Genomic DNA, 13,066 nt, shown 5'->3' with positions numbered 1-13,066 from the left:
CAATATGTGAACCATGAACTTCAAGATGTTCAAGCTGATTTTAGAAAAGGCAGAGGAACCAGAGATCAAATTGCCAACATCCGCTGGATCATCAAAAAAGCAATAGAGTTCCAGAAAAACATCTATTTCTGCTTTATTGACTATGCCAAAGCCTTTGACTGTGTGGATCACAATAAACTGTGGAAAATTCTGAAAGAGATGGGAATACCAGACCACCTGACCTGCCTCTTGAGAAGCCTATATGCAGGTCAGGAAGCAACAGTTAGAACTGAACATGGAACAACAGACTGGTTCCAAATAGGAAAAGGAGTATGTCAAGGCTGTATATTGTCACCCTACTTATTTAACTTCTATGCAGAGTACATCATGAGAAATGGTGGGCTGGAAGAAGCACAAGCTGGAATCAAGCTTGCCGGGAGAAATATCAATAACCTCAGATATGCAGATGACACCACCCTTATGCAGAAAGTGAAGAGGAACTAAGAATAGCCTCCTCATGAAAGTGAAAGGAGAGTGAAAAACTTGGCTTAAAGCTCAACATTCAGAAAACGAAGATCATGGCATCTGGTCCCATCACTTCATGGGAAATAGATGGGGAAACAGTGGAAACAGTGTCAGACTTTATTTTCTGAGGGCTCCCTTGGACTGCAAGGAGATCCAACCAGTCCATTCTAAAGGGTATCAGTCCTGGGTGTTCATTGGAAGGACTGATGCTAAAGGTGAAACTCCAATACTTTGGCCACCTGATGCGAAGAGTTGACTCATTGGAAAAGACTCTGATGCTGGGAGGGATTGGGGGCAGGAGGAGAAGGGGACAATAGAGGATGAGATGGCTGGATGGCACTTCATGGCAAATAGATGGGGAAACAGTGGAAACAGTGTCAGACTTTATTTTTTTTGGGCTCCAAAATCATTGCAGATGGTGATTCCAGCCATGAAATTAAAAGACGCTTACGCCTTGGAAGAAAAGTTATGACCAACCTAGATAGCATATTGAAAAGCAGAGGTATTACTTTGTCAAGGCTATGGTTTTTCCAGTGGTCATGTGTGGATGTGAGAGCCGGGATTCTGAAGAAAGCTGAGCACCAAAGAATTGATGCTTTTGAACTGTGGTGTTGGAAGAGAGATCTTGAGAGTCCCTTGGACTGCAAGGAGGTCCAACCAGTCCATCCTAAAGGAGATCAGTCCTGCGTGTTCACTGGAGGGACTGCTGCTGAAGCTGAAACGCCAATACTTTGGCCACCTCATGCGAAGAATTGACTTACTGGAAAAGACCCTGATGCTGGGAGGCACTGGGGGCAGGAGGAAAAGGGGACAGTAGAGGATGAGATGGCTGGATGGCATCACCAACTTGATGGACATGAGTTTAGGTGAACTCCGGGAGTTGGTGATGGATAGGGAGGCCTGGTGTGCTGCAATTCATGGGGTCCCAAAAGTCAGACACGACTGAGTGACTGAACTGAACTGAAACACTTGCAGAGTTCAAAAAATAATAGATCTGCAGAAAATGTCTGCAGTACACAAATATTCTTACTTCAGGAATGCATTATCTGTGATGACAGGATTATAAGGTTTCCTTTTGCACGTAACTAAAAAATTATTAATGGGAAAAAAAGTTTTAAATTACATCTTGTTGTTCCTAACACTGTTCTCCATCACACTTGCATTAAAGTGACTTAAATCAAAGGTGATGTAAACTTCTGGGGAAAATGAGCCAGACTGGACTTTGGAAGAGTTCTTCATATGTAAGTAAAATGTATGATGAAGGAATCTTGTAAAAAGTACAATCTATGAAATGATAGAAACTGGTGCAGTTTTAAGACTATTAAAGCTTAAAAAAAAAAAAGTTGCAAAACCAAAAAGAGAAAAAAAGGATTTAGAGTTAAATTCTACTTCCAGCTCTAGTAAGTCGAAAAGGTACTCTAAGGTAAGTCAATGAATAAAAGACCACTCCCACTATTAATCAAATGAAAGGCTGAACTAGATCAGTGGGATTTTATTCTTTTTCATCATGATTTGTGACATGATACTCAAGTTTCCTGTGCTGTACAGTAGGATCTTGTTGTTTATCCATCCTATATATACAAGTAGTTTGCAGGGATCTCTTTAGTATACTTGTAAAGGTCCTACTCCTAAAAATTTTGCTTCTGGGAAAATACCCCTGGCATCTTAATTTTTCAAAGCTGGTTCATTTTTTTAAGACTTGGACTTACAGAGCCACTGGACTATATAGTCATAGGTCCCTTTCATTTCAGAAGCAGTAGGATTTAAGTGAGGTTTTGCTACTCTCCTACATAATTATGCTCCAAAACAATTATTTCTGACCTTTCTACCAGTGTTTCATCCCGTCCCCTCTGTTCTTAGTTTTACTCAAATCTACTGTTTTTTAATACCGTCATTATGATCATAAGTGAACGCTCCCTCCTGTGAACTGCAAAGCTGTTATGGGATACTATTCAACATTTAAGAGGGGTTGCTGGCAATCTGTATAGTTTTTGACTTTGGGACATTTAATCATTTACAAATGAATCTGCTTCATCTGTTTATTCCTCCAGTAAGACTAAGTCATTTCTTTTTTTTTCATTTGGCCATGCTGTGTGGCTTATGGGATCTCAGATCTCCAAAAGGGATTGAACCCGGGCTCCAGCAATTCAAGAGCCAAGTCCTAATCACTGGACTGCCAGGGAATTCCAAAAGACTAAGCCGTTTCTTACAAGTCACCCACCTTACTGAATACAGTAGGATGCTACAGACTGCCAGTCAATAAAACAACAATTTAAGCAATATACAAAAAAACAAACAAACAAACAAACAAAAAAAACCATCTCTGGTCTCAGTTGTTTCCTAACAGTGAGAAATACAGACTTACCGAAAAGGTCCATCTGATTTTTCTGAGTGGACTGATATGGAGACTGTTGCAGTTATATCAGGTACGGGGGCTGGGGCAGAAGATGGATTTCCAGGGACAGGAGGGGCCAAAGAAGACTGATTAGAGGTTAGTGAAGACATAGATGGAGCCGGGTGAGTTGATGAAGATGTCACTGGAATCATCAGAGGATCTTGCTGTCTTGATATTGGAGATCTCATCAGAGGCTGTAGGTTCCGCTGGATGAGTGGTCTTGGAGGTGGTATTGGGGGAGGGGGTGGGGGTAACTGTTTTCTTAGTCTTTTCGTATAACCAGTTTCATTTTTGAAGTTATTAACAGCCTATAGACACCAAACATAAAAATGCAGAAAAAGATGTAGTATTTACTCAAGTACAGTTAAATCAAAAGATTTTTAAAAAATTTTCATAAAAAGGAATATAAATATAGCTACCTGTCGTAAGAACTTATTGGCAATTAAAGCGTCAGGAGAGACGTCATTCTGATGACATGTTGGACATGTATGTTCATCTGATTCCAAGAGTGCTGTCCTTATACCTATGTATAAGATTTTAAATATTAACAAAAGCACAGTTAGGAACCCAGTTTTTGGCCATGAATTGAAAAGATGGTTTATATGTGTTCAGTTACACTACTATTTTCCAAGCACACATTACTCATCACTTCTATTCTTAGATTAAGAAATTTAAAAGTAAATTTTAAATTTAAGAAATTTAAAAGTAAAATTTCTCTCCTGGTTATCACTCCTCTGCTCTAACCTCTACCTTAAACACAGAAGTAATGGATATAAGCTAAACAAACATTTAAATTGAGAGAAAGGACACTCTTTCTCAAATACCATTCTCTTTGGTTAGCTAACATCTAATGTATTATAGGGAGAAAACAGAAATATAGCCTAGAAAAAGACAAAATCATTATGTTGTAAATACAGGGCTTTAAAAAAAGCAATCACTTAGGAATACCCCAGTGGTCCAGTGGTTAGGACTCTACACTGCTGAGGGCCAGGGTTAAATACCTAGTCAGGGAGTTTAGATCTTATAAGCTATGTGGCATAAACAAAATTTAAAAAGGCATCACTAGGAAAGGGCATTAATATAGCAGAAGCATTATTCAGGCAAGGAAATCAGAAACATCTATAGCACAGCAGGTAAGAAGGAATACCAAATTACAGATGTACTGATTATGATTCAGTATAGTAAAAAAAAAATTCCAGTTATATAAAGTGGTTTGTAAATTTAAGACACACTCTGAAACAAGCCTTAAGTAACCTCTTCTTGACTTTTGTCTTCACTGAAGAGGCTTCATAACAAAGATTTGTATTCCAAAACTCTCTTTTCTTGTTTTTCTTTCGGCTGCACCACATGGCATACAGGATCTTAGTGGATCTTACGTTCCCTGACCAGGGACTGAACACCCTCTGACTCCAGCAGAAACACAAGGAGTCTTAACCACTGGACCACAAAGGAAGTCCCCCAAAACAATCTTTAGAAATGAAAAGGACCAAAGCAGGACTGGGCAATGAAATCTTTAGATGACATTATTTTCATCTGGGGAAGAACGGAAAAACTTAAGGTAAGTGGCAGAAGAGAATCAAGTGCTAATATAAGATAAATGACTAGGAAAAAAAAGTCACAAGCAACCCCCTGGCAACTGTTTGGATAATATGTTTACAGACCGTAGTTCTCAATCACCCTTAGGAATTTTAGAGTAAGCTATTTTTCACATTCCTAGAAAAGGACTTATTTTTAAAAAATACTTTGGAAATGTCTAAGGCCCCAAAAGCTTTTAAATTTCTCTATACTGATACCATTTAAAACATATTTGAAACAAAAATCCTACATTTTATAAAACCTCAGTAAAGACACCTTGATGAAGGTAAAGAAAGTGGTCAATTCTAAAGGACAGACTTTTTTAAAAAAAAAAAGGAGCAACAAAAAGTTATTAAATGTTCAGATGCATGTATCAATAATTCATATTTTATCATTTAAATATATATTGTTCTAAGAGCCTTTCCAAGGAAATACACACACTCTAAAATACATATCTTCAAAGGTTCAACATTTCTTACATTCATCACAGTAACTGTTTCCACAGCAGGGAATGACAACAGCATCAGTCATAATATCTTTGCAGATGAGACACAACAACTCATCTGGGATAGGATCATCTTCTTCTGAAGATGATGATGGTTCCTCTGGCAAAAAAGGTGGTTTTTCTTTCTTCCCAATTGCATATGCCTCTCTGTAAAAGAAGGTCTTAGTGTTTTAACACTGTTATGGGAAAGTATTTCCAAGATATTTATATATTCTACTATACAATAGTGGGAACTTATAATCTAGTATGATGCCAAATTAGTTTATACAAGTGTAGTACTTTCCAAAATAAGAAAGCAGTTATGAATATCCTCCCCTAAACAAAAAGATATAAAACAAAATCCTAAGAGAGTATAACAAAACAGAAAGAAAAAAAAAAGCCATAAAATTGGCTAACAGGATCTTAGATTCTGTATTTCTAAGAACTGTGAGTCAGAGCGGTACTGTGACACAATCAAGTACCACAAAGTTATATTTAAATGGCAGAGACAGGATTTGAGCTTTAGTGATGACAATGCCCTAATCACTGCTCTCCAGCCTACCATGTTTCCTGGAAAAGTTTTTTTCCCCCTGAGTCTAACAGTCTCCAAACCTGTGAAAATACTAGTGTGAATGTCACAATACGGGAAACTAAAATTGGTACTGACATTACACAATTAAGGTGGATAATTCAAAGGAAATATGTCACTAATCACATCTATAATTAATAAACAGAATTAGACTTCAAAACAGTGGTCTTATACTTAATATTATGAGAGATTAATCTATGTATAGACAGTCGGAGTAGGAAATGGCAATCCACTCCAACATTCCTGTCTAGAAAATTCCATGGACAGAGGAGCCTGGTGGGCTACAGTCCATGGGGTCACAAAGAGTTGGACATGACTGAGCACAAGAAATATTAATGATTTAATTAGAAAAATGTGTAAAAAACTTAAAAGTAACACCTCATTAGACATTTGGGGGGTCCATTTTTTTGTAAAAATTTTGTGGAAATGTTGGATATTAAATACATTAAAAACAAAGAAAAAAATAAGCCATTCTCAGACTTATCACCACCGCTTCCAATACCCCCATCTTCTCTGTAATCAGGCACATTTGTAAAACATAGGAATTCTTAGAGAAATCTTTTCTCTTTCATTCAGGAACAGAGTGTGTTCAACTCAATGCTAAAAATGAAAGAATCTCATCTGGACAGAGCAGGGTACCTTAGGTGTGTTATTTGTGTTGCAGTTGCTCCATAGACATCACCACGATTCCAGAAATAAGTATCAATTTGCTTATGCCCCATTGTTCCCAATTTGTGAAAGAGGAGTCTCCCACTGCCCAAAAGAGAGAAAAGAAAAGAAAAAAAAAAAAGAGGAGAACAGAGGATAGAAAAAGAAACAGAAGAAGAGTCTGAGTTGCGTATCAGTGGTGTTAGTGGAGAGGGTGAAAGTTTCATTTAAAATATTTGGGTTCCCATTTTCCCCAGTATTTGCTGTGTGTCTGTCACAAATGCACTTTTGTACTCCAGGATTCAAACAGCAATGAAGTTAATTATTAGTTATGAGTTTACAGGTGATGTTAATTCTTCCAACACAGATTTCTACTTAAATACTTTTACATTTACATCTTATTGTATTAAGATGAAGCGGTCTGCTCTTAAACTTTGTCTGTAAAAAGCCATCAATTTCAACCTAAAACTGTTTGGATGCATGTATGAAATGTCTGAATTAGAAACAGCATACAACAAACTGCTCTAAGATGAACCACAAAAACACACAATGGTAGACTGATAAAAAATAGATGGGAGTGAAGCTGAGAAAGTGAGCAGGGTTGGGAGTTTAGAAAAACATTAATTCTTATCTGTTAACTAAAACAATGTATTTACCTACTCAAAAACAATCTTTTTTCAGAATCATTCTGTAAGCGTAGCATTTTCGTTGTCCTTACCTGCTCATCACATTTTGATAATATAGCACAAAGCCGACAAAAACTGTTCTTAATAAATATTCTGTCACTGGGAACATGGATATCTATTCTTTAAATTGATGTTTCTCAAGGCATGCCTTGAGCATCCTCTAACCTCATATTCTCCTGGAGGACTTGTTAAAGATGCAGACTGAGAATATAATCCCTCGGGGGTGGGGAGAGGAGTGGGACAGGGCACCTAGACTGTTTTAACACACTTCTGCAAGAGATTCTTTTGTACAATAAAGTTACAGAGTCACAGTCTCAGGGAACACTTAATACTGTGTTTTATGTTGTGTGAGTTTGCAACAGTTGAGGGTAATCAAAAGATAACTAAATGTATTAATAAAAGCAGATAAAATGGAAAGTGACCCAACTGAATTATGCCACTAGGTTTCCTGTCTATTCATTTCATTAAAAATTGGCTCCTAAAATAAAACCTGAAAACATGTGAAAAATAAGCATTAAGGTATGGCTTACAGAGCTACAAACAGTTTATAACAGAAAAACAGTTCTGAACTGTTATATAACAGATCTCAACTAACAGTTTATAAAATAAACCATACTTTAGAATCTTAAGATTCACATAGTATATCCAAACTAGTCAAGATACTTGAGTATTTCCTATAATCTTCACACTTAAATCTGCCTTGATATCTTGCAGAACTTTTATTCTTAAGCCTCTTGTTTCTTAAAAAGCCTAAGACACTTAACTTGTTCATTTAAAAGATGCAAATAGCATACAAGATTATGTAGGAGTATGTATGTGAATGAGGAAGAAAGCAGGGAATGACAGAAAAAAGAAAAATTAGAAGACCACAAGGAAAGTGGCACTCACTGGTAACAAAAACCCCAAATACATTTTTAATTTGCTTTAAATGGAGCAGACTGCAGCCTCTCATTCTTAACACAGAAATGCGACATATAGACTAAGACTTGGTATACAATGTTTGTAAGGAATCCAAGTAGCCAAGTTACAAGCCCAAGATTAAATAAAACACTATCACCGGGATTGACTGTTATCTCCACAGATCATACCCAATTTGAATACTTACGCATCTATAGTTGGTATGGCATATTTTCCAGTGTTGGTAAGCATTGCACCTTTCATGTTAGGATCTTTCACTTCCATCATAAAACTTCTGGGAATTCCAGTGCTCTTTTTAATCCTAGGACCAGATTCAAAGTTCTTATCCTACAGGTAGGGGAAAGGAGAGAGGAGGAAGAGAAAAAGCAGTTACCATTATTTAATAATATTAGCTAACACACAGTATTTACTATCTGCTTGTATTATTTGTAGAGCTTTACATGTATGATCTCATTTAATCCTCACAACAGCCACGTGAGGTAAGTACTATCACTATCTTCATTTCACAGAGAAGAAACAACAGGCTTGGAGACATTCACGTAACTTGCTCACTCAGTGGCAGTGTCAAGATTTGACACCGGTAGTTTGGCTCCAGAAGCTGTGCTCATTTGCCACTATAACGTAGAAGCCAATATTTACCAAGAGAAGTAATATGGCTAAGGAAAAATTTTAGTTTGAACTTACCCCATTTGTTGGGCAATTCTTAATATAATGGCCAGGTTTACCACAACGGAAACAAGTATAAGATGGAGGTGGTGGACCTAAAGGTTTCTTCATGTAACTGAAAGGGGAAAAAAAAAGATTACATGAACACAAAGACTTTTTAAAAAAAAAAAAAGCTCTTGACATGGGGGGCTGTTAAGTACCACCCCAAAGTACGTACTAGAATAAAGTACTTATAAACTTACTTGATCGGGTCGTATTCATGGCCAGATTGCGACATCATTGCTTTAATTTTATCTTCTTCAGAAGCATTGGCTTCAGCCAGATTGGCAGTCTGTTTAACAGGTAATTATTTGACACACACATTAGAAACACATTTAAGACCACACAGCCAAAGACAACACCACTCATCCTGTAAAGAGCAATATCTAATCTTGCATAAAAACAGTTATTAACAAGTATAACCTAGAAGAGGCATGGGGAGTGCCTTAGGTCATTACATGATGTTTGGGTGTCTATGGGTTGAAGAAAGTCCTTCTGGGGGCACTCAAACCTTAGACCCTGTTTGTACCTTACATTAAGATTTACATACTACTCTTCTAAGTTAAAAACTGAGATTAAGTTAGAGAAACACTTGACATTTTTAAATATTAAAAATAATTCAAGTGTCATAGCATTAAGCATCAAGTGTCAAGCACACGACTTAGAGGTAGGGTTGGGGACAGGACACTGAACATATTATGCAGCAGATACTAGAAATCAGAAGGCTCTTTAAGTAGTGGTGCCAAATTTAAAATTAAGTGCAAAGCACATGCATTGAGCATTCAAATTATAAATCCAACTCTCCAAAGATTTATGAACTTCATCTCTGAGGTATTACATACAGTAGTCTAGATAATAAGCAGGGTCTAAGGGAGTGAGTCCTAATAACTTGAATCTTCAAGCATCTAGCACTCATTATCAGCCATTCATTAGGTTTTAGCTTTACATTCATCCACAAAACAAGCAACCAGTTTTAACACTTTATTGTAATTTTATATACAAAGAATGCTTAACATTAACAGAGCTTAGAACAACAGCAACATTTACAAAAAACTGGATTACAGATGTTGAACAACTAATTTGTTTGAACCCAAACATTAACTTACAAATAGTTAAAAAAAAAAAAGTCCCCCAAACCTCCAAAACTCCCCAACTGCTTCCCACAAAGAAACAATGGAGGAATAGACCAGAACTCAAATATGGTCCTTACAGTACAGAAGACTTTAAACAGTGAACTATAAGTTGCTAAAGATGTTAACTCTATGCTAAACCACTTTGCATTAAAAAATTATTGAGGTTGGTTTTAGAATTATCAACTTTATACTTTTCCCACAACAGGAGTTTAAAAAGCTGTATTTGTTACTAGGACATTTTGGGGATACATTCTAGGGGATAAGGACAAAACCTACAACAAAGCCAAGGACAAGATAGGGACAGCACTAATGGAAAACTTGTCTACTAATTCACTTTGGTTGCTAAATATAATTTTATATTTCTGATAGCAGGGGAAAAAAGGATTTTTGGAAAACTTCCTTCTTGGCCCTCAAAACACTACCTGTTCTCTATCATTTGCCTTTTTTCCCCTAAAGGCATAATTTGCAAACTAAGTCTATTGTTTTAAAAATTAATCCATCACTAGTGCTTTCCCAAACAAAAGGTACACACTGTTGAGCAGAAAACTGCAAGCAATCTTATCGCAAAACATGGCATATACAATGATTTCAGGAGGTAACAATTTGCCCCTCTGCCAAACATACACATTGGTATATTCCTGCGAACAACTTTATACATTTACACAATTCATGTAGTCTGTGTTCAAACAAATTAGGTTGTTTAAAACTTTTTCTAATGCAGACAGACTACAAGTCTATAGCATAGAGAAACAACTGTATCACATTTAAAACGTTAACTTTCAAGGGATCAATTCAAATATTCAAGAAATAACCACGCAATTGTCCATGTAAAGGAAAGCTTCTATTTTGGCTGCATAAAGTCCACATAAATTACAGCCAAAATCAGGGAATTCCTCCAGAAATCTGTTAGTTTCCAATGTATAAATAAACAAAATGTATGAGAAAAAAGGCAAGTAAGTGTAGCTTCATTTGTTTCTTCTGTCTTGAAGATGAAACTCCAACATTATGGTGAAGCAAAATACTCCCCCTATCTTCTCAAAACAGCAGCTACTCTTTACAGGATAGTAATAATTTGTACAAATGTTTCTGCAAAGTATTTCCTCCCCCAACCCCTCTTAAAACAACTGCTCCACATTAAAAAAAATTACGATGTTAGAAAAAGATTTATATTTTCAAGAATATATATATACCTTTGTAAGCTGGGCCAGAGAAATAGACGCAGAAGAGTCATCAATCTGTTCATAAAAAATTAAACACACATTCAAGTTCCACACTGAAAACATCTGAAAGTGATCATTTACTCCCTACTGCCACTTAATGTTCAAATATTGGGTATTTTTATTAGAAGTTTTCCAAAGAATGTTATCTTGTTTTAAGCTGAAATGTAGCTCACCCAACTTATCCTTTTCCACACATCTCACATACAATAAATAAAGGTTAATGGTTGAAGGGGATGCTATTACAATGAGAAAACAGTAAAGAAAAGGATAGGAAAGCTGCTCAGTGTGGTGATTAAATACTAAGAGTCCCAGGTTTATCAGTGATTTCTAAAACTAATGATGCTCAAGACAATGTACACTAGAAGAGAGAATAAGAAATCTTTCTAACTTTCCTATAATGCCAGTATACAACCCTGTAAAAACAAGCAGCTCTTTAAAGGCTCAGATAATTGCTTTAATAAAACAGCTCCCAAATAATTGCTACTTTCCCCTCTTTTGAGTACGTACTGCTCGGTCTGAATAAGTTTATTCTCCCATGCAAAGCATCAGTAGCTAATCTCGCCAAAGAAACCACAGCTTTATCAGGGCAAAAATTTTAAGCCAAATAAAGGGAAACAAAAGGCATCCCGAGGCAGGGCAAACAGAGCAGTTATAGGATGGACTTCAATATGTGGGGGAAATAGTTACTTTAATCAAAGGGAGCAAGTATTAAACATGGATATGAGGGCTTTAAAACACGTATGTTCAAATGTATTTAAAAGTGCTTCATTATTTGTTTCCCTGAACTATATTAATATCAGTTTTTAAAAAGTGTTTATGCATGGGTGTGTAAATGTATACACACACACAATCTTTAGCGTGTAACTCTAAAGACATGATTTCCCTACAAGTGTACCAAAATGAAAACATTATCAGCTTCCTATATAGTAAGTGGGTTGCTTATTCAACATGTTACAAATTTCTCATGCATTACTGGTCAGAACTCTTCTTTAAAATGGAGAGAATGTAAAGAGATGTCTGGATCAAAGGAAAAAAAAAGTGAGTCTTCATCATGCATTTTTCAAGGATTCCAAAGAACTGAGAGTATTTGAAAAAGAAAAAAAAAAAAAAGCAGCATGACTTGGAGCCCCAAATAGAAATGTAACCAGTTTCAATATGTAGTTCTTAGCTTAATGCCACCACAGCAGGAATGCAATAAATGGAAATAAAACTAATGTCGGCTAAATTTAAAATACATCTTATACATGTCTTAAAAGTTTTAAAAGCTAGTTTGATGGATATTACTGTTGGGATGTTTATCTAAACAAAAGGTTCTCAGCTCCACATTGAGGGACTGTAGAGTCCATAAATGCACTAACCCCATATACATTCCTAGCCATATAATCTATCAGTGGGTTGAAGTGTTCTTTCCTTAAAGAATGAATATCTCAAGAGGTAAATTTAGGAAAGAAAAATTGAAAGAACACAGCCTATTTTTACCCAGAAAAATTCTGACCTATTCAATCTATTTTGAAGAGCATAACATTTTATATCAACCAGGAATTACCTGAATTTTAAGAAATAAGGACTGAACAAACTGCTGTCAACCATCATCTATACTATGTTTCTAATCAAAGAAACAAATAGCCTTTTAAAATAGCCTTTTACTATACAGAATATGCATGCTGATCACTTCCTTAGAAAGAAAGCAGCAGTTATATTACACTTTTTTACTGCTGAAACCAAAAAAACCTAACTTTTTTGTTGTTCTTCTTCTCCTCAAATACAGCTGTCTTTTTGTTATTATGCCAGGCTTTCCTATTCTTCCTTTGGGCCAACTTGTTATTAGGAGCATATATTTAGTTATGAGTGCTTTTAGATATTCAACAGCATCTAAATCACTTTTTTCCCATCAAATAATCTGTGGATTCTTTACCAACTGAGCTATAAGGGAAGCCCCTATATATAGCACATTAATACCCTATAAAAATACAAGGAGGTATAATTTACCACAAATTTAGGAAGGCATCCAATTGTTTTCTACATATAGCAAGATATTAAGAAATAAGTGAAAATGCTGACAAGAAATGATTTAAAAATGAGTACGAATTTATATGTATTAAACATCAATTAAAAAAACCCTACTTTAAAAAAGTAGTCTCTAGAAACACTGATTAATATGCACACTGTGGACATGATTAAAATCAACCTACCTCTCTCACATCTAATT

At 36.0% G+C, this 13,066-nt stretch overlaps 1 protein-coding gene across 2 annotated transcripts in view; it reads right to left on the bottom strand.

Annotated features, from left to right (window-relative positions):
* Positions 1-13,066, bottom strand: part of RBBP6 (RB binding protein 6, ubiquitin ligase) — a 34,498-nt gene that overhangs the window by 11,745 nt on the left and 9,687 nt on the right. For both annotated transcript variants that reach the window (XM_019987486.2, XM_019987487.2), the window contains exons 4-10: positions 10,828-10,872; positions 8,708-8,796; positions 8,484-8,580; positions 7,987-8,126; positions 4,954-5,126; positions 3,319-3,422; positions 2,870-3,207 (exon numbers count right to left, since the gene is read on the bottom strand). In XM_019987486.2, the coding sequence (XP_019843045.1) occupies positions 2,870-3,207; positions 3,319-3,422; positions 4,954-5,126; positions 7,987-8,126; positions 8,484-8,580; positions 8,708-8,796; positions 10,828-10,872 (986 nt within the window). The remainder of the gene's footprint in view (positions 1-2,869; positions 3,208-3,318; positions 3,423-4,953; positions 5,127-7,986; positions 8,127-8,483; positions 8,581-8,707; positions 8,797-10,827; positions 10,873-13,066) is intronic.

This window comes from Bos indicus, chromosome 25 (genome assembly GCF_029378745.1).
Source record: "Bos indicus isolate NIAB-ARS_2022 breed Sahiwal x Tharparkar chromosome 25, NIAB-ARS_B.indTharparkar_mat_pri_1.0, whole genome shotgun sequence".
NCBI classification, from domain to species: Eukaryota; Metazoa; Chordata; class Mammalia; order Artiodactyla; family Bovidae; genus Bos; species Bos indicus.
This window is presented reverse-complemented; position numbering and strand designations above follow the sequence as displayed.